General features: G+C 36.2%; 1 protein-coding gene across 7 annotated transcripts in view; it reads right to left on the bottom strand.

The window, feature by feature from the left end:
• Nucleotides 1-21,380, bottom strand: part of Spag16 (sperm associated antigen 16) — a 719,050-nt gene that overhangs the window by 602,814 nt on the left and 94,856 nt on the right. The window contains exon 10 of one of the 7 annotated variants that reach the window (XM_046462927.2): nucleotides 12,165-16,844. The exons of 3 other annotated variants lie outside the window; for them this stretch is intronic. In XM_046462927.2, the coding sequence (XP_046318883.1) occupies nucleotides 16,608-16,844 (237 nt within the window). In that variant the 3' untranslated portion in view covers nucleotides 12,165-16,607. Of the gene's footprint in view, nucleotides 1-12,164; nucleotides 16,845-21,380 lie in introns of those variants that run through there. 3 more of the 7 variants (XM_046462929.2, XM_058585181.1, XM_058585179.1) reach the window with 3 other exon arrangements.

The raw sequence follows: 21,380 nt of genomic DNA on the forward strand, positions 1-21,380 counted from the left end.
CCCAACCTTTCACCTTCAGCCTGTGTATGTCTTTTCCAATCAGATGTGTCTCCTGGAGGCAGCATATTGTTGGATTTGTTTTTTTAATCCATGTTACCAGCCTATGTCGCTTTATTGGAGAGTTTAAGCCATTAACATTTAGAGTTACTATTGATATATGGTTTGTACTTCCAGCCATGTTTGATTATTTATCTTCTTTTTTTTTTAAATTAGCTTGTTTCTCCATGATTAGCTTTCCCCCCGCCCTCTGTCTTTACAGAGGCACTTCCCATTGATGGTTTTGGTTATTGTTTTTCATTTCTTCCTCGTGTAGTGTTTTGCTCAAGATGCTTTGCAATGCTGGTTTTCTGGCTGCAAATTCTTTTAGCTTTTGTTTATCATGAAAGATTTTTATTTCGTTGTCATACCTGAAGCTTAATTTTACTGGATACAGAATTCTTGGTTGGCATCCATTGTCTTTCAGTGTTTGAAATACGTTGTTCCAGGATCTTCTCGCTTTCAGCGTCTGTGATGAAAAATCCGTTGTTAACCTTATTGGTTTACCCCTGAATGTAATCTGCCTCCTTTCTCTTGTAGCTTTTAATATTTTCTCTTTGTTCTGTATATTGGATATCTTCATAACAATGTGTCTTGGCGTTGGTCTACTGTGATTTTGTGTGCTCGGTGTCCTGTATGCATCTACAATTTGTATATCCGTTTCCTTTTTTATTTCTGGGAAGTTTTCTGTAATTATTTCATTCAGCAGGTTACTCATTCCCTTGGTTTGAATCTCTGTACCTTCCTCTATCCCGATGACTCGTAAGTTTGGTTTTTTTATATTATCCCATATCTCTTGGATGTTTTTCTCGTGATTTTTTACCAGCCTTTCTGAGTTGGCTAGACTCTTTTCAAGATGATATATTTTGTCTTCATTATCTGACGTTCTGGCTTCTACTTGCTCCATTCTGTTAGTGATACTCTCAATTGAGTTTTTAATTTGGTTTATCGTTTCCTTCATTTCTAGAATTATTGTTTGATTTTTTTTATAATCTCTATCTCCTGAAAAAGATGCTTAACTTCTTCTTTTATCTGTTTATGTACTTCACTTTCAATGTGTTCTTTCACTGTTTGGATTTGCTGTCTCGTATCCTCTTTAAGGTTCCATTCCATCTGTCTAAGGTATTCCTTGAGATCTTTATATGACCATTTTTCTAATGACTCTAGATCCTCCTGAATATTTAGGCTGTCCTTCATTGTTTGTACTCCTTTTCTTCCTTGCTTTTTTATGCTTCTCATGTTACTTCTTGTTCTGTTTGACTGCTGAGTTACTGCTTATTCTTATAAATTTATTTGATGCTTGGGAGGAAATATATTAGAAGGGAAGGGAAGCAGTCACTATAGAGAATGAGAGTAGGCAGGTAGAATTCAAGGAAGGGGGAATAAGAAAATTGAAAAGAAATGAAAAGACAATAGAAAATAAAGAAAGAAAGAAAAAAAATTTTAAAAAATAATAATGATAATAAAAATGAAAATTAAAATTTAGAGAAATAATACTAATAATAATAAAATAAAAAAATTAAAAACATTTAAAAAAGTTAAAGAACAACAACACCAACAAAAAATGAAAATGAAAGAAAAAGAAAAATAATAATAATAAATGCAGTCATAGAGTTCAATTAACTTCTCTTCCAGTAGGTGGAGCTGTGCCCACTGGGCCAAGCTTCTCCTCTCAATAGGTGGGAACCATTCACTGTGCAACAGCTCTTTGTCCCAGACTAGGTGGGTCTCCAATCCTGAGTGCCTAGGGCCTTCTCTTGTGTTTCCTCAAGCCAGGCCCCACTCACCTGTGACGCTTACCACAATACTGGTTACACGCCAGGTCTGCTGCTCCTGGGAGCCCTGTTTTCATGAACGCCTGGGCACACTCTCCCTGTTTGCCTCCCTCAGACCCTAAGTTTGTAGAGCTTGGGGCTGAGAACCCCCAGCGAATTTGCTTGCCCTCCAGTAGCCACGCCCCCGGTAGCTGGTGCAAGAGACCTCAGTTGTCAGCACTGGTGGGAGCGGTAGCCGGGAGTTCCGCGCCAGGAGTCCCGCGCCACTCCTGATTCCCTCGGTCTGGCTATGGAGCTCACAGGAGAGCTAGGAGGGGCCCTTACGGGAGAGCTGGGAGGGGCCCAGCTGTGTGGAGAGAGATGGCTAGGGGATTACACACCTGTCGCGCTGGTTTCAATGAAGTTATCTCCTCCGCCCGTGACGTCAGTTCTGTGCCAAGGTGGTATCGCTTGCAAATGGTGACCGTTCGTTCCCTTTGCCGGGTGACCAATGCAACGGGTGAGTCCTGACTGACTATCCCAAGCCCCGTTTCAGTCCTGTGGCCACTGCCTATGAAGGCTCGGTTGGCTTTTACCTCTGTATGTTCAGACGGCCTACCAGTTATTTCAGCGGGATCGTTAGTGCTGAGTCACGAGAAGCAGGCGAACTTGAATGCAGCGGATCCGGGCTCCATGTGTGTGTTCTGAGGGGCCCAAACTGTTCGCCCCAGATCCACGTCAGCTCAGCATTGCCTAGTGATCCTGAGCAAAGAGCATTTAGACAATTTACGCCTCCCTATGCCCGCGCAGCTGGAGAGGTCAGAGACTTGATCTCTCCGTGCCCGCAGTCATGTTGGATCCTCCGATAATCATAGGATAATTTTAAAAGGGGAAAAAATATAAAGTATACTCAATTCCTGGCTCATAGCATCAGTGCTCAAAATTTTACTTAGTATATAAATAAATATGCATATAGACAAATATACATAAAAATTATCTTCTTAGGATGAAAACTTTTTATTCCTGAATTTTTTATCTACACTTGAGACTATTTCATAAACCTGATACTACAAAATAATGCTTAAATAATATCTAATTTATAGATACCAAGCTTTAGTTTTTGACATTTATAAAATTATTGATATAGTAGAGTTTTTCTCTAGATATTCATGTTCAGAAAATACAATAAGGATATCTTTTTTTTTAATTTTTTATTGTTGGTTGTTCAAAACATTACAAATTTCTTGATATATCATATTTCACACTTTGATTCAAGTGGGTTATGAACTCCCATTTTTACCCCATATACAGATTGCAGAATTACATCAGTTACACATCCATTGATTTACATATTGAAATACTAGTGTCTGTTGTGTTCTGCTGCCTTTGCTATCCTCTACTATCCCCCCTCCCCTCCCCTCCCCTCCCCTCTTCTCTCTCTGCCCCCTTTACTGTCATTCATTTCTCCCCCTTGTATTATTTTTCCCTTTCCCCTCACTTCCTCTTCTATGTACTTTTGTATAACCCTGAGGGTCTCCTTCCATTTCCATGAAATTTCCCTTCTCTCTCCCTTTCCCTCCCACATCTCATCCCTGTTTAATGTTAATCTTCTTCTCCTGCTCTTCATCCCTACTCTGTTCTTAGTTACTCTCCTTATATCAAAGAAGACATTTGGCATTTGTTTTTTAGGGATTGGCTAGCTTCACTTAGCATAATCTGCTCTAATGCCATCCATTTCCCTGCAAATTCTATGATTTTGTCATTTTTTAATGCAGAGTAATACTCCATTGTGTATAAATGCCACATTTTTTTTATCCATTCGTCTATTGAAGGGCATCTAGGTTGGTTCCACAGTCTTGCTATAGTGAATTGTGCTGCTATGAACATCGATGTAGCAGTGTCCCTGTAGCATGCTCTTTTTAGGTCTTTAGGGAATAGACCGAGAAGGGGAATATCTTGGTCAAATGGAGGCTCCATTCCCAGCTTTCCAAGAAATCTCCATACTGCTTTCCAAATTGGCTGCACCAATTTGCAGTCCCACCAGCAATGTACAAGTGTACCCTTTTCCCCACATCCTCGCCAGCACTTGTTGTTGTTTGACTTCATAATGGCTGCCAATCTAACTGGAGTGAGATGGTATCTTAGGGTGGTTTTGATTTGCATTTCTCTGACAGCTAGAGATGGTGAGCATTTTTTCATGTACTTGTTGATTGACTGTATGTCCTCCTCTGAGAAGTGTCTGTTCAGGTCCTTGGCCCATTTGTTGATTGGGTTGTTTGTTTTCTTATTGTCTAATTTTTTGAGTTCTTTGTATACTCTGGATATTAGGGATCTATCTGAAGTGTGAGGAGTAAAGATTTGTTCCCAGGGTGTAGGCTCCCTATTTACCTCTCTTATTGTTTCTTTTGCTGAGAAAAAACTTTTTAGTTTGAGTAAGTCCCATTTGTTGATTCTAGTTATTAACTTTTGTGCTATGGGTGTCCTACTGAGGAATTTGGAGCCCGACCCCACTGAATGTAGGTCGTAGCCAACTTTTTCTTCTATCAGACGGCGTGGCTCTGATTTGATATCAAGCTCCTTGATCCATTTTGAATTCACTTTTGTGCATGGCGAGAGAAAGGGATTCAGTTTCATTTTGTTGCATATGGATTTCCAATTTTCCCAGCACCATTTGTTGAAGATGCTATCCTTCCTCCATTGCATGCTTTTAGCCCCTTTATCAAATATAAGATAGTTGTAGTTTTGTGGATTGGTTTCTGTGTCCTCTATTCTGTACCATTGGTCCACCTGCCTGTTTTGGTACCAGTACCATGCTGTTTTTGTTACTATCGCTCTGTAGTATAGTTTGAAGTCTGGTATCGCTATACCGCCTGATTCACACTTCCTGCTTAGCATTGTTTTTGCTATTCTGGGTCTTTTGTTTTTCCATATGAATTTCATGATTGCTTTCTCTATTTCTACAAGAAATGCCGTTGGGATTTTGATTGGCAGTGCATTAAACCTATAGAGAACTTTTGGTAATATCGCCATTTTGATGATGTTAGTTCTGCCTATCCATGAACAGGGTATATTTTTCCATCTTCTAAGATCTTCTTCTATTTCTCTCTTTAGGGTTCTGTAGTTTTCATTGTATAAGTCTTTCACCTCTTTTGTTAGGTTGATTCCCAAGTATTTTATTTTTTTTTTGAAGGTATTGTGAATGGAGTGGTTGTCCTCATTTTCATTTCAGAGGATTTGTCGCTGTTATACAGGAATGCCTTTGATTTATGTATGTTGATTTTATATCCTGCCACTTTGCTGAATTCATTTATTAGCTCTAATAGTTTCTTTGTAGACCCTTTTGGGTCTGCTAGGTATAGAATCATGTCATCTACAAATAGTAATAATTTAAGTTCTTCTTTTCCTATTTTTATGCCTTTAATTTCTTTCGTCTAATTGCTCTGGCCAGTGTTTCGAGAACTATGTTGAACAGAAGTGGAGAGAGAGGGCATCCCTGTCTTGTTCCAGATTTTAGAGGCAATGCCTTCAGTTTTTCTCCATTCAGAATGATGCTAGCCTGAGGCTTAGCATAGATTGCTTTTACAATATTGAGGTATGTTCCTGTTATCCCTAGTTTTTCTAGAGTTTTGAACATAAAGGGATGCTGTACTTTGTCGAATGCTTTTTCCGCATCTATCGAGATGATCATATGGTTCTTATTTTTAAGTCTATTGATGTGGTGAATAACATTTATTGATTTCCGTATATTGAACCAGCCTTGCATCCCAGGGATGAATCCTACTTGATCATGGTGCACAATTTTTTTGATATGTTTTTGTATCCGATTCGCCAGAATTTTATTGAGGATTTTTGCATCTAGGTTCATTAGAGATATTGGTCTGTAGTTTTCTTTCTTTGAAGTGTCTTTGTCTGGTTTAGGTATCAGGGTAATGTTGGCCTCATAGAATGAATTTGGAAGTTCTCCCTCTTTTTCTATTTCCTGAAGTAGCTTGAAAAGTATTGGTATTAGTTCCTCTTTAAAGGTTTTGTAAAACTCTGCTGTATACCCATCCGGTCCTGGGCTTTTCTTAGTTGGTAGTCTTTTGATGGTTTCTTCTATTTCCTCAATTGATATTGGTCCGTTTAGGTTGTCTACATCCTCCTGACTCAATCTGGGCAGATCATATGACTTAAGAAATTTATCTATGCCTTCACTTTCTTCTAATTTATTGGAGTATAAGGATTCAAAATAATTTTTGATTATCTTCTGTATTTCTGCAGTGTCTGTTGTCATATTGCCTTTTTCATCCCGTATGCTAGTAATTTGAGTTCTCTCTCTTCTTCTCTTTGCTAGCATGGCTAAGGGTCTGTCGATTTTGTTTATTTTTTCAAAGAACCAACTTTTAGTTTTGTCAATTTTTTCAATTGTTCCTTTTGTTTTGATTTCATTAATTTCAGCTCTGATTTTCATTATTTCTTGCCTTCTACTTCTTTTGCTGTTGTTTTGCTCTTCTTTTTCTAGGATTTTGAGATGAAGTATGAGATCATTTATTTGTTGGTTTTTTCTTTTTTTAAGGAATGAACTCCAAGCAATGAATTTTCCTCTTAGAACTGCTTTCAATGTGTCCCATAGATTCCCATATGTTGTGTCTGTGTTTTCATTTATCTCTAAGAATTTTTTTAATTTCCTCCTTGATGTCTTCTATAACCCATTGATCATTCAGTAACCTATTGTTCATTCTCCAAGTGATGTATGCTTTTTCCTTCCTTCTTTTATCGTTGATTTTCAGTTTCATTCCATTATTAGCAGATAAGATGCATGGTATTATCTCTACTCCTTTATATTGTCTAAGAGTTGCCGTGTGACATAATATATGATCTATTTTCGAGAAGGATCCATGTGCTGCTGAGAAAAAAGTGTAACTGCTTGATGTTGGGTGGTATATTCTATATATGTCAATTAAGTCTAGGTTATTAATTGTGTTATTGAGTTCTATTCAACTTTTGTTTGGAAGATCTGTCCAGTGGCGAGAGAGGTGTGTTGAAGTCTCCCATGATTATTGTATGGTGGTCTATTAGACTTTTGAACTTGAGAAGAGTTTGTTTGATGAACATAGCTGCACCATTGTTTGGGGCATATATATTTATGATTGTTATGTCTTGTTGGTGTATGGTTCCCTTAAGCAGTATGTAGTGTCCCTCTTTATCCCTTTTGATTAACTTGGGCTTGAAATCTATTTTATTTGATATGAGTATGGACACTCCTGCTTGTTTCCGAAGTCCATATGAGTGATATGATTTTTCCCAACCTTTCACCTTCAGCCTATGTATGTCTTTTCCTATCAAATGCGTCTCCTGTAGGCAGCATATTGTTGGGTCTTGTTTTGTGATCCATTCTACTACCCTGTGTCTCTTAATTGGTGAGTTTAAGCCATTAACATTTAGGGTTATTATTGAGATATGGGTTGTTCTTCCAGCCATATTTGTTTATTTCTGTTACTAAACATGGTTTGTTTTCCTCTTTGATTATTCCCCCCCCTTTACTGTCCTACCTCCCACTGTTGGTTTTCGTTGTTATTTTCCATTTCCTCTTCCTGTAATGTTTTGCCGAGGATGTTTTGAAGAGATGGTTTTCTAGCTGCAAATTCTTTTAACTTTTGTTTATCGTGGAAGGTTTTAATTTCATCTTCCATCCTGAAGCTTAATTTCGCTGGATACACAATTCTTGGTTGGAACCCATTTTCTTTCAGTGTTTGAAATATGTTATTCCAGGATCTTCTAGCTTTCAGAGTCTGTGTTGAAAGATCAGCTGTTATCCTGATTGGCTTACCCCTAAATGTAATCTGCTTCCTTTCTCTTGTAGCTTTTAAAATTCTCTCCTTATTCTGTATGTTGGGCATCTTCATTATAATGTGTCTAGGTGTGGATCTCTTATGATTTTGCACATTCAGCGTCCTGTAGGCTTCTAGGATTTGGGATTCTGTCTCATTCTTCAATTCTGGGAAGGTTTCTCGTATTATTTCATTGAATAGATTGCTCATTCCTTTGGTTTGGAGTTCTGTACCTTCCTGTATCCCAATGACTCTTAAGTTTGGTCTCTTAATGTTATCCCATATTTCTTGGATGTTCTGCTCATGGTTTCTTAACAGTCTTGCTGAGCTGTCTATGTTCTTTTCAAGTTGAAATACTTTGTCTTCATTGTCTGATGTTCTATCTTCTAAGTGTTCTACTCTGCTGGTAGTATTCTCAATTGAGTTTTTAAGTTGATTTATTGCTTCCTGCATTCTAGGATATCTGTTTGTTTGTGTTTTATAACCTCTATCTCCCTGTATAGTTGATCCTTTGCTTCCTGGATTTGTTTGTGTAATTCATTGTCGAAGTTATCTTTCATTGTCTGATTTTGCTGTCTAATGTCTTCCTTGATACTCCAGATCATCTGAAGCATGTATATCCTGAATTCTTTATCTGACATTCCATCTGCTGCAGCTGTTACCTCTTCTAAAGTTGAGTTGACCTGCATTGCTTGTGGTCCGTTCTTTCCTTGTCTTTTCATACTGCTTGCGTTTCTTTCTGCTTGGTGAAACTGTTGTGTTTTTGAAATGTTTTTCCCCCTATATATTTATATTGCTCTTGTATAGTTGAAAACTCTCCATTGCAGGGTCGGGCGGCGTTCTGCCTACCTTGCAGGTGCGGGCGGCGGCTCTGCTCTCTCCTTACTCCAATTGGTGTGTCGTGACTACCACGCCGGCAGGTCACTGGGCCTGTTCCGGGCGCGGGCGGCGGCTCTGTTCTGCCCCTACTCCAATTGGGGTCACGAGTGTACCATGCCGGCAGGCCACTGGGCCTGATCCGCCAGTCGGTTGCAGGTCTGCCTACCCTGCAGGCGTGGGCGGCGGCTCTGCTCTGCCCCTACTCTAAATGGGGTGACATGTCTGTCGCACCGGCAGGCCACTGGGCCTGTCCCGCTGTTCGGCCGCAGGTCTGCCCACCTTTCAGGCACGGGTGGCGGCTCTGCTCTGCCCCTACTCCAATTGGAGTGTCGTGACTACCACGCCGGCAGGCTCCTGGGCCTGATCCGCTGGTCTGTTGCAGGTCTGCCTACCTTGCAGGCGTGATGGCGGCTCTGCCCTGCCCCTCCTACCACGCCTGCAGACCGCTGGGCCTGATCTGCAGGTTGGTCACAAGTCTGCTCACCCTGCGGGCACGGGTGGCGGTTCCGCTCCGCCCCCACTCCAATTGGGGTCACATGACCACCACACCGGCGCGGCCTGATCCGGGCGCGGTCGAAGGCTCTGCTCTGCCCCTACTCCAGTTGGGGTGACATGTGTACCATGCTGGCAGGCCGCTGGGCCTGACCCGCCAGTCTGTTGCAGGTCTGCTTACCTTGCAGGTGCGGCCTGCGGCTCTGCCCTGCCCCTCCTACCACGCCCGTGTACCACTGGGTCGCGGGTCTGCCCACTTTGCAGGCGCGGGTGGCGGCTCCGCTCCGCCCCCTCTCCAATTGGGGTCACGCGATCACCACGCCGGCAAGCCGCTGGGCCTGCTCCGGGCGCGGGCGGCGGCCCAGCTCCTCCCCTCTGGCTCCGACAACAAATCGAGAGAGACTCGGGTGTCTGTGCCTCACCCTCCCTACCAGGAGACCAACTGTTTCTGTCGCCGCTGGTATTGATGAAGTTCTCTCCTCCGCCGCTTTCTGATGACATCATATCTCTGCCATGGTGGTATCCTATGCGAATGGCAGCATTTCGTTCCCTTTTGCCGGGTAACCAAAGCAATGGGTGAGTCCTGACCGGCCCTCAGCAGGACCCGGACCGAGAAGCAGTTTCCGCGGGCTCCTTAGCCCTGGGCCAGGGCAGTTCTGGGAGCTGGAACTCGGCCGCTCCGTGCTCAGTGTATGCTCTGATAAGAGCAGGCTCCAAGAAGCAGTTTCCAAGGGCTCCTTAGCCCTGGGCCAGGGCAGTACTGGGAGCCGGAACTCGGCCACTCCGTGCTCTGTGTATGCTCTGATAAGAGCAGGCTCCAAGAAGCACTCAGGCACTGAGCCTGAGTAATCTGTCTGCAAGCCGCAGGCGAATGGCAGCCTGAAATTACCTGTTCTATGGCTGAATGAGCTGCGGTCAGTCGAAAACAGGGATGGTGATGTCAGCTCTCCAAGATGGTGGCTGCTGGCCTCCTCTGTGGTCTGACCGGTGTGGAGAACCGAAATGGACCGCTTCCTTCCCCCGTCTCGAACCCAGAATTCAGCACTGAGTACGGTGCTTGCACGGCTGGCAGAAACTGCAGCGCTGTATCCCTGCGCCGCTATCTCGTTTCCCAGCACGCGCTGCAGACTCTAGCCGCGGGGCGATTTGCTGAATAAGCAGTGTTACCCTCCATGCGACAAATCTCTCACGTTTGAGTCCCCGTAGCCGATCCTTGTCAGATGGAAATCCTTCCTCCAGGTTCCGGAGCACCCCACTATTGCTGGAAATTCCTAACAAGATAGCCTTTAGCCGTCCTGACTCGTCATACTCCCACACAGTGACGCAGCACACGGGGGCAATGCACTCCCCTCGCCGCCATCTTCCTCCTCCAATAAGGATATCTTGTAACACAATTATTAATTCATACTTTACTAAAATCATTATTATTGTCTTTTACCATACTAATTAATAGCATTATCAAAGATGATTCATGAATATATTATAGACTGAAAGAGCTAAATATAATACATATGCAGTTAATTTACCCACTATTATAAATTTAATGTTTAGGATATTAAAAAAAATTCATAATGATATTTTAAATTGATTTCCTTACCCATTTTGATAAGGAAACTCATTATTTCTTTATAATTTTCATTTTTTAATCTCTCCTTTGTATTCTATTATTTCTAAACTTAAGTATTTTTCCTCTGTAATATGGGAATGTTCTTCATCATAATATAGAGAATCACATATGTTTACATTTTGTTAATTGAAATCCAATGCTTTCAGTGATGTTGGTTAATGAGATTACCTCATAAATTACGAAATAAAAACAATAACATTAACCTATAGTTAAATAAAATAGTGTAATACTACCTTATTCTCAATTAGTATATATGCACTAATGTACCAAAGTTAGCAGTTTAGAATTAAGTAAATAGATAACTTTTCTGAGTGTTATGGTTTAGGTGTTAGGTGTCTCCCAAAAGCTCGTGTATGAGAAAATATAAGATTTAGGGTAAAAAGACTGGGTTATGAAAGCCTTGATCCAATCAGTGAATTAATCCCCTGATAGGGATTAACTTGGTGGTAACTGAAGGAGGTAAGGTAACTAGAGGAGATAGGCCACTGGGGTGTGCCTTTGGGATATATATTTTGTCCCTGCAAAGCAAGAGCTCTCTCTGTTTCCTGATCACCATGTTCTAAGCTGCTTTCCTCTGCCACACCCTTCCACCATGGCAATATGCCCCGAATCAGGCCCAGAGAACAAGGGCCAGTTATCTATGAGCTGAGACCACTGAAACCATGATTGCCAAATAAACTTTTCTTCTAAATTGTTCTTGTCAGGTCTTTTGTTCAAAGCAACAAAAAAGCTGACTAAAGAACTGAGTAAAACATCCATTTGCTCTAACAGGTGAAATTCTCAAAACCAGGATTCTTCCATGTCCCTTGGTTATCTCCCATTCATCACACAGCCTCCCATATGGTATGTATTTAATAAATTTCTGATGAGAGGAAAGAATAAAGAAACTGCATACATATTTTATGCCTTTGTTTCTATGACCAAGCCTCCAATATCTGAATGGTATTAAAAAGTAGAAATATTTTTGAGGGGCTGGGGATGTGACTCAAGCATGCGCGGGACGCTGGGTTCGATCCTCAACACCACATAAATATAAAATAAATATATTGTGTCCACCTAAAAATAAATATTTTTTTAAAAAGTAAAAATATTTTTTGGAAAAAAGAACACTATTGAAAAGGATGAGAAAATGGCAGGTATACGAATCCACTACTCCTTTACCTTTATCAGTTAAAAGAAGCTAAACTAAGGCAACCTCTCCTTTGAGTATTTATAATTTTAATTTACCTTATACCTTTTCTTGTTATTCAATCTAAATCCAAACATCATTCTGGTATCAGTTTAATTCTAATAAGCCCTATACTGACCAAACTAAATATTTACTTTCTCTCATCCTACCTAGAACAAATAAAACTAATAAAAATTGGGATTATGCGTTGAATATAAAATATTTGATTCCAAAATAAAGCACTTAAATATTATAATGTATTTATGTGGATTAAATATAGATAACTATTTACTTACAATATCCTAAAAGATACATAAAATGAAAATCTTAATTATTAAAATTAAGTGTTGAGCAACTGGTTCCATTAATCTGTAAGACTACATACACTGAAGGATTTTGCCACTAAAAAACAACTAGAACATAAGTAAAACAGGTTGACTTTATTGTATTGTTACACTCAACAGAAAAAAAAAAAAAACAGAAACAAAGGAAAACAGCTGAACATGAACTATAAACATTAAACACAAGCAAAAAAAATGTGTTGTTATGATGATAAGTACAAAACTCAGAAATGTAATCTGGAGAGTAAACTTTAAGTCACCCATAATGTAGGGAAGCATACTGATATAAATGTTGAAAGAAATAAAATGCATACACAAAGTGATGTGTAAGCAAAAAAGAGCTATCAACAAGTATCAACATTTTAAAAAATAAATGCAGCCTTTAAAAATTAAGATATATAGATTCATATATAAAAACACAAAAGATGGATTCAAAAAGAGTCAACATACAGAGAGAATAAGAAAAGCACAGAAATATTTTAAAAAGAAGCACAAGCAATTACATGAAAAAATTGAAAGAGCCTAAGAAATGCAAAAAAGAATAAAACAGAATAATATACACTAATTGCAACCCAAAAATGAATGAATTTTTTACATGTAGGAAGGCAATATGTTCTGCAATAATGAGTAGGAGTTTTGAGAAATAATAAAAGACATGCTACCTAAACAGGAATCATATTTCAAAATTACTTATGTTAATATAGTTGCTGGATAAAAAAGACAAACATGAGCTATTGAAACAGAAAAATAAATTTCACATAAATCATAAATTACCTTTATAATTTTGTTATGTTGAAAGACAGAACCAATTATCAGACAAAAAATATGTAAATAAGTAAAGTTTTGATCTGGGTTAGAGTGTTTGAACTTTTTATTATTCAATTAATTCTAATTGGTATAAAACAAAAAGCATTCATCTAGCTTAAGCATTTGTAGAGGTCAGCTAATAGGGACTGGACTCAGTCATTGATGCTCCTATCTTTCATCAGGATACAGGCAAACTGACTCACACTGTTTTCTATGGCAAAAGCAAAAGAAAGCAAACCTAAATATGCAAGCATATATCAAGGTTCCATTATGTCTGGTTTTTAAAATTATCAATGGCCTTAAATAAGTGACATGGCCAAGCTCTGCATCAATGATCAGAGAAGTAAAGTACTATCTTTCTTTGAAAGTAAAGAGTAAGTTCTTCTAAAACAATTCCACAGGTACACACCAATTAAGTGCATGCTCTTTTGGCATAATTTAGCTTCACAGTCATATCTATGCGTAAAAACAAAGATGAGAAATATAAGCATCTAATTATGCCCAATTATATGATGAAAACTATAGGAATAAAGGAAATATATCTTAGTAAAAAATTAGCAATCTCTACCACAGTAATTCCAAAGAAATTTCAAGGATTGGTTTCATATAGACAATGTATTCTGACCATGATTTATTCCAACTACAAATATACAATAACCACACACAAAAATAAGAAAATTCAAAGCCTATGCATATGTACATTTGAAAATATCTTTAAACAAAACATGGAATGAAGACCAAATCATAATAAAGTACTTAAAAATGAACAAAAATGTAAATGCTATATATAAACAACTGTGTGATACATTTAAAACAGTATTTAGGAGAAAAACTGTTCTATTAAATATTTAGAAAGGCCAAAAATTAATTAACTATGCAGTTAGTCAACATAAAAAGCTGGAACAAGAAAGAACACAAAGAATGTAAACAGAAGGAAATCACAATAATGAAAACACAAAGAAAGAAAAAACTTAGTAACAAATCATAAAACTCAAAATGTCAGATCTTCCCACATGCCAATAAATTTCATAACTCTCCAAGAAGACTATTGAGAAATGAGGAGGGAAGGAAGACAAAAAAAGAAAATCAACAAATAAAAACAATACAATTATATGTCTATTGGAAATCTAAAAGATGATAAAAATTGGACATATACCTTTAAACTCTTAATTTGAATACTCAAAACTGTTCATATTCCTTACAGATTACAAAAATTGATTTGAGAAGAAATAAGCTCTATAGTTCTATTAGAAAGAAAGCAGAATCCATAATGCAAAATATTACTGCAAGTACATAATAATTTCAATTAGTTATACAGAAGATTTCTACTGTATGTGTTAGGAACAGATCTTCAACAGTATAATAACACTTCAAAAGAAAGAAAGAGGGAATATTTCCACTTTATTCAATTTACCACAATTATAAAAAGACAGTGACTATAGGGAAACTAAAGACCAATTCCATTCATAAACAGAAACATCTTAATAAAAAATAGTCAACTAGATTCAGTGGTATATAAATCAAACAACACACAAGAAATAAGTTAGTTTTATCCTAGGACTTATAGGTAATGTTTAAATTAGAAAATACATAATGTCATTTACCATATCAAAATATTAATGGAGATTGGGGTCAAAGTTGTGGCTCAGTGGAAGAGGGCTTGCCTAGCACGCGTGATTTTGCTGAACTCTATATTTCTATAGTTTATGTATAGTTTTTTTTAAGGATTTTCCTCTTAAGTAATGTTATCATTTGTGAAAAACGGTAGCTGTGATTTTTCCTTTTCTAGTCCTAGAAAAATTTATTTGTGTTTCTTCTCATTGTATCTTGTCTAGAACCTCCTGAAAGCAGTTAAGCAGAAGTGGTTAGAGTAGGCATTCATATCCTGTTTAAAAATTTTAAGGGGATGCTTTGGATGATTCAACATAAGGAATATTTGTTGTTCTGGGTAGGTAGGTATTCTTTATTAAGGTTCAAAACGTACCCTTCCCACTACATTTGCTAAGTTTTTGTTTTATCATAAGTGTGTTAGTTCTTTTTATCATAAAATAATGATACATTTTTATCATAATTAAATATTAAGATTTTCTTTTATCATGATTATTAATTTTTTTCTTAGATAATTTTCTCCATTTTTTAAATTTTTTTTTATTTTTTTAGTGTAGATGAATACAATACCTTTATTTTATTTGTTTTTATTTTTATATGGTGCTGGGGATCAAGCCCAGCGCCTCACGCGTGCTAGGCTCTGTTCATATTACCTTATAGATTACAAAAATTGATTTGAGAAGAAATAAGCTCTATAGTTCTATTAGAAAGAAAGAGCTTCAAAACAAGGGCATATCTAGGCTGTTCTACAAACACATGGGAAGCTAGTGGGCTGCAAATGAATAGAAAGTGGAGAAAAGCAAGAGATAAGGGCCGAGAGTTAAAAGGGGCCAGACCCACATAGTCTCAGAAGTTATAACAACTTCACCTGTAACTTTAAGTAAGATAGGAAGCCACTGGAAATTTTTCAGCAGTGTCATGGATAACATGTTTTAAGATCATTCTGGCTGCTGTGTTTAAAAGACACGAAAGGAAAACAAAGACAGAAGTAGAGAGTAGTTAGAAGGATTGGAATAATCCAAGATAGATATGAGGACAGAACAAAGAAACAACAACAATGCTAGATGTAAGAAAAGATGAAAGTATAGACTTTTTTCAAAGATATAACCAAAATCATTTCTTTCATATTGAATGGGAGGTATGAGAGAAAGAGAGAAATGACTCAAGGATGACTCTAGAGATTTTCTGGACAAAAAACAAAATGAAAGGATAGAATTTCTATTATTTAAGACTGAAAAAAAAATCACAGGAGAAATAATTATAGTAGGAAATTGATATCTAGTTACACGCACCAAGTAGGCAACCCATTATATAAAAATGTAATTCGGAGAAGAGATCTCAGTAAATGATAGAAATGAAGGAGTCATTAACATATAGGTAGTAAAAGTCATGTTATACCTTAATAGTGATAAAACAGAGAAAATATATGTTCATGATAGAAGAAGGGAGAGGAAATGATAGCAGCAATGAGAAGCAGAGATCATTTATCTGACCTCTGTCTAGGTCCAATAACATGATTGAGTATATAGTAGAACAATTTGCTCTGGTGGTGTTGTAAGACTTCATGTACTAGAGCTGGCTCATACTGACCCAAGAACTCTGACTGTGAATATCAATTCCCAATTCTCATTCATTCAAATAAAATTATAGCTTGAACATCTACAGTCTGAGTATTTATAGCACAGAAACTGGAAGACATTACAAATCCAGGCTTTTTTCTTCTTCTTTTTTTCAAAGAGCTGATCATTAAACATTTACTAGAACCCCACTGGCTACAGGAAAAACAGGTTACCTAATTTAGAGAAAGCTAAATTTCCATTAGCACAAAAGGAAAGGGAACATTTCACTGCTCACCAACTTTGAGTTCCAATGAGTATAGAGAAAGGGTCTGGGAAGTCAGAAAAGAGGAAAGAGAGATTGGGTCAGAAAAAGTGATACAAGGTATCTTAGGGAAGATGAGAGTTCTGAAAATAAAGGATGAACTGGGAATATTGAGCTTCTTATGAATACTAAGAAGAACATGGATAAAAGTGTAGATGTTGATGAAAGATGCATTGGAGGACGACAAGCCAAGAAGACTGTTGCTCAGAACTTCCCACTTGGCTCCCGCTGACAGAGGCAAGATGTCCTGTAGGTGGGTGGTCTTATTCTGAATGTTGGTGCACTCTGTTGTCTCTTGCCAATGATGTTCTGCAGAGGTGTAGTCTTATTCCAAGTTTGAGTATTCCCTCTCCACTCCTTCTGATGAAGAACTGGAGTTGGACAGAGGGTTGATCTTGCACTGAGCTCAAAAGCTCCCTCTTGAGTTCTGTTGAAGGAGGCCTCAAAGCCAAGAGAGGAACAGGTTATTTTATTTTAAGATAACATTTACAATAACAAAGTTATAAGACCTTAGAATTACATTTAATATGAACACTATAAGGTCTGTATAGAGAAAATTATAAAAATGTTAATGAAAGACATCTACAGAGAGTCAAGATACACAGGGCAATAAACCATGCTCATTCATTTATTCATGGAAAGATGCAATATCATAAAGATGCTGGAATCTTCACATTAATTTATAAAGTCAAAGACATTCCAACAAAAATCACAAGAAAAATAATATTTAAGGAATTTGGAAAGCCTATTTTAAAATTTATAAAGAAAAAATATAAAAGAATAGTTAAAATGCTTCTAAAAATAAATATAAGGTTGAGGGAATTGACTTAAATAAAATACATTCAAACTTATTAAAAACTGTAATCATTAAAAAGTGTACTACCGCAGGAGGAGTGAATAAACTCAACAATGAGAAGTCCAGAAGCAAATTCATGTATACATGGGAACTAAATAAATGATGGAGCTGGTTCTTCACTAGGGAGAAGAACCATATAATAAACTATGCTAGGACAAGCAATTATCTGAATGAAAAAAAAGTAAAACTGGATTCCTACTATATTCCACATTTACAAATTAATTTCAAGGTAATTAAATATTTAAAATAGAAAAGCAAATGATCTGTCCAGAAAAGATGGTGTAGAATCATCTCTCCACCTGCTCTTCCCTACTAAGTATAACTATAAACCCTAGCAATGATGTAAGAGACAATGTAAGGGGAACTCTGACAAGTTGAAACAGGTAGGATAACTGGTGATGCATAACAGGACTGAAGAAATAGTATAATGATAAGACATGTTACCATTTCCTACCCAACAGACAAAAAAGGTGATTCAGGCTTTATCCCCAACCCACCAACAAAAGGTAATGTTTTCTGTTCATAGTGGAAATCAAACTAGGAATCAATCAGGAAAATCTCTAAATAATTAGAAGCTGAACACACTTTATTAAAATCATCTATGAGGGTCACAGAGAGTAAAAAGAGGAAGACTAAAAAGGAAATGAAAATAAAACTATGTAAAACTAAATGAAAACCAAAATACAACATATTAAAATATGTTGAACAAACTTTTAACCCACAAAACAGTTTGGATGAATTGCAGATGAAGTATGCAGAGGATACAAGTCAAGTCCAAAAAGTCAAAAAGTGTATTATTACATTTAAATATCAATCTTGAAATGAAAAAAAATATAGACAGAGAACAGATTAGTGGTGGCCTAGGGTTAGGAATTGGGGGATAGGAGATAGAGAAAGGTAATAAGGGCTATAAATGGGCAATACCAGAATCCTTATGATTCTATATTTTCATTTTATCCATGTCAACATCATGGTTATAATAGTGTACTACATTTTGCAAGACATTATTGTTGGTGAAATATAGAAAAAGGGTACAGAGGATCTCACTGATTTATATTTTACAAGTGTATGTGAATCTAAAACTATATACAGATAAAAAGGTTAAGTGTTCTAAAAAATATAGGCACAGTGGAATATAAAATTTAAATAAAATCTGTAAATTAAATAAAAGCAATGTTATCAATGTTAACCTCTTAATTTAAATAATTATATTGTGCTTTTGTAAACAAAGTCTGTTTTTAGAAATTATAGATTGAAAAAAATTCCTTAAGCAAGTAACAACAAATGTTAACATAAAAAGATGCACTGATAAAGTTGATTACATTAAAATTAAGAATTTACGATCATTAAAAAATCATAAATTGAAAATATGTCACTATCTGGAACAAGATACTCTGCATTCATAAAATTGATTAAAACATTTTTATCAAGAAATGTATCTTTTGAAAGATACTTTTTTTTAAAATTTTTTTAGTTGTATTTGGACACAATACCTTTATTTTACTTATTTTTATGCAGTGCTGAAGATGGAATCCAGTGCCTCGCACATGCTAGGTGAACCCTCTACCACTGAGCCACAGCCTGGGCCCACCCCCAGAAAGATACATTTTAAATGATACATTTCAAAAATGTATCTCTTGAAATTAATGAAGAAATATATATTTGTATGTCAAACATATTTCAAATATTTTTAAAGACCAACAATCTAACAGAAAAATGGGCAAAAGTTATGAAGTATTATTTCACAGAAGCTAATACACGAATTGCCTATAATAAAAAAATCACATGTCACAATTAGTAGTCAGAAAAACGAAAATTAAGATCTAATAGGGTAATGCTTTAATCATTAGATTGGCAAAAAATCAAGAACCCTGGTAAATATCAATTGTTGGCAAGATTGCAAAGTAATAAGGAATTCTGGGGAAGGTCTGTAAATATGACCAATTGGTTTGAAAAGAATATGACATGATCTAGTAAAATCTCAATCCCCATTCCTAGATTTAATGCCCTACAGAAAAACTTCCATAGATTCCCAGGGAGATGTATAGAATAATATCCATGATATCACTGTCTAATAAACCAAGACTTTGGAAGCAATCTGAACATTCTTTAACAACAGACATAGAAATAAATGCTATAAATTGTACTATAGCCACATATTGCAATGTGGAAGAACCTTAAAAACAAAACACTAAGTCAAAAAGCAAGTAACAGAAAATTACATACACTGCATTTCATGTCATCTATTTTGTCATATATGTATTTCATTTATACATTATATTCGAATACACATATCTCAATCATTAATTAAATATATTTATTTTAAACTGTGGTAATATAAATTGTATTTTAAAATATGGATACTATATTGATTGAAGTTTTCAAAATGTTGTAAATCCTAAGCATATTTTTTCACTACAGATACATTTCCATATTTTCTAAATTATTTGTGGTTTTACATATAATTCAAAATAAATGGTAGAGTTTAAGACCTAAGAATAATCAGCATCTCTTTTGTTCTGATTCACATTTACTTCTTTTTATTTAGTGTAATAATGTAAGTATATTTTTTAATTTTCTACTCAAAACAGACACATTGATTTAATTTTTATCTATTTAACATGGCACAATACTTTGAATAAATACATTGTTAATATATTTCCTGAGGGATTTTTAAGTAAATTACTTCAACTGTTGAAGACATCACCAATGTTTTCAAATTATTATTAAAATTCCCTTGGCACACAATGATAGGTTTCTTCACACCTTCTACATTATAAAACCCTGAAAAAATGCAAAACTATTTTCTTATCAACTACATATATGAAAATTAGAATGGTTAACATTCTGATGCAATATTTTAAATTACTGGAAAATATCAATCAGATCCTAGATTGATGCCAGAGTCACAAAGATTCTTTAGGCAAAAATAAAAATATCTGCATAGAAATATTTCAGAACATGGGGGTAAACGCAACTAAATTCAATGTAATAAATGCAAGGTATCCGCTGAAAACTCTTGAAGACCACCATTATGAGAGGCATAATACAAGGACACATGCCATCACATGAGAATTGATGGGAATCCTCTCTCTACTTTTTCATACAATTATATTTAAACTATAATCTATTTTATATAATTACTACTGGCAGATGTCATAATAAATATATTAAACAAGATTCCATTTGTTAGCTAAGCATAGTAGTGCACACATGTACTTCTAGATCCTCAGAAAGCTGAAGTAGGAGAATCACTTGAGCCCACAAGTTTAAAATGAGCCTAGGCAACATAATATTATGAGACTCCCATTAAAAAAAAAAAAATCCATTTCTTTTTTTCATTAAAGGAATCAAAACAGAGAACAGTACCCAAAGAAGTCGAGAATTGTGTACTTTTAATGAGCATTTAAGCACTTTCAAATATATATCAGAGGATATGCAAACGTTAAGAGTACATAAAAATTAGCCACCATTGATTTCTAAGTTCCATACTGCTATTTGTATATTAACTAAATTAGGAAAACTATACCTACAATTAGGTAAATCTTTTGCTAAATTATTCATGCCATTACATAATGAAATGACTAAATAGTTAAAAAGTAATAAATACGGAAGTCTTTAAAAGAATTATAGTCAGTAGATTCATATAGTACTTTAAACAAAAGAGAAAAATAGTATTAAAAATTAAAGATGGGGGGGGCTGGGGTTATGGCTCAGTAGGAGAGCACTTGCCCACCCATGCAAAGCCCTGGGTTCAATCCTCAGCACCACATAAAAATGAATAAATAAATAAAGTTATAAAAAAAATTGAAGATCATTTATCTTAACCTGTAACCTTTTCTATAGAAACACTATCATTACCTAAGTATAAATTCTCTAATAGGAACTGTGTTAGAGATCTTACATATATTATTTCATTTCCTGACAAAAACTCTTTGATGAATATATTATTCTTAGTGTTTAGAAATGAAAACATGAAATAACATGCTATGTTAGTACAAGAAATAAGTGGTAGATCTGGATTTCAATTATAGATTAGACTTCAGAATAATGCACACTCTTAAAACAGCATCTACTGAAGTATATGCTATATAGTATGTTGGTAGATGCTATGCTGAAGG

This window comes from Marmota monax, unplaced genomic scaffold, assembly GCF_021218885.2.
Source record: "Marmota monax isolate L192 unplaced genomic scaffold, Marmota_monax_Labrador192_F-V1.1 WCK01_AAM20220418_F8-fsc00136, whole genome shotgun sequence".
Taxonomy (NCBI): Eukaryota; Metazoa; Chordata; class Mammalia; order Rodentia; family Sciuridae; genus Marmota; species Marmota monax.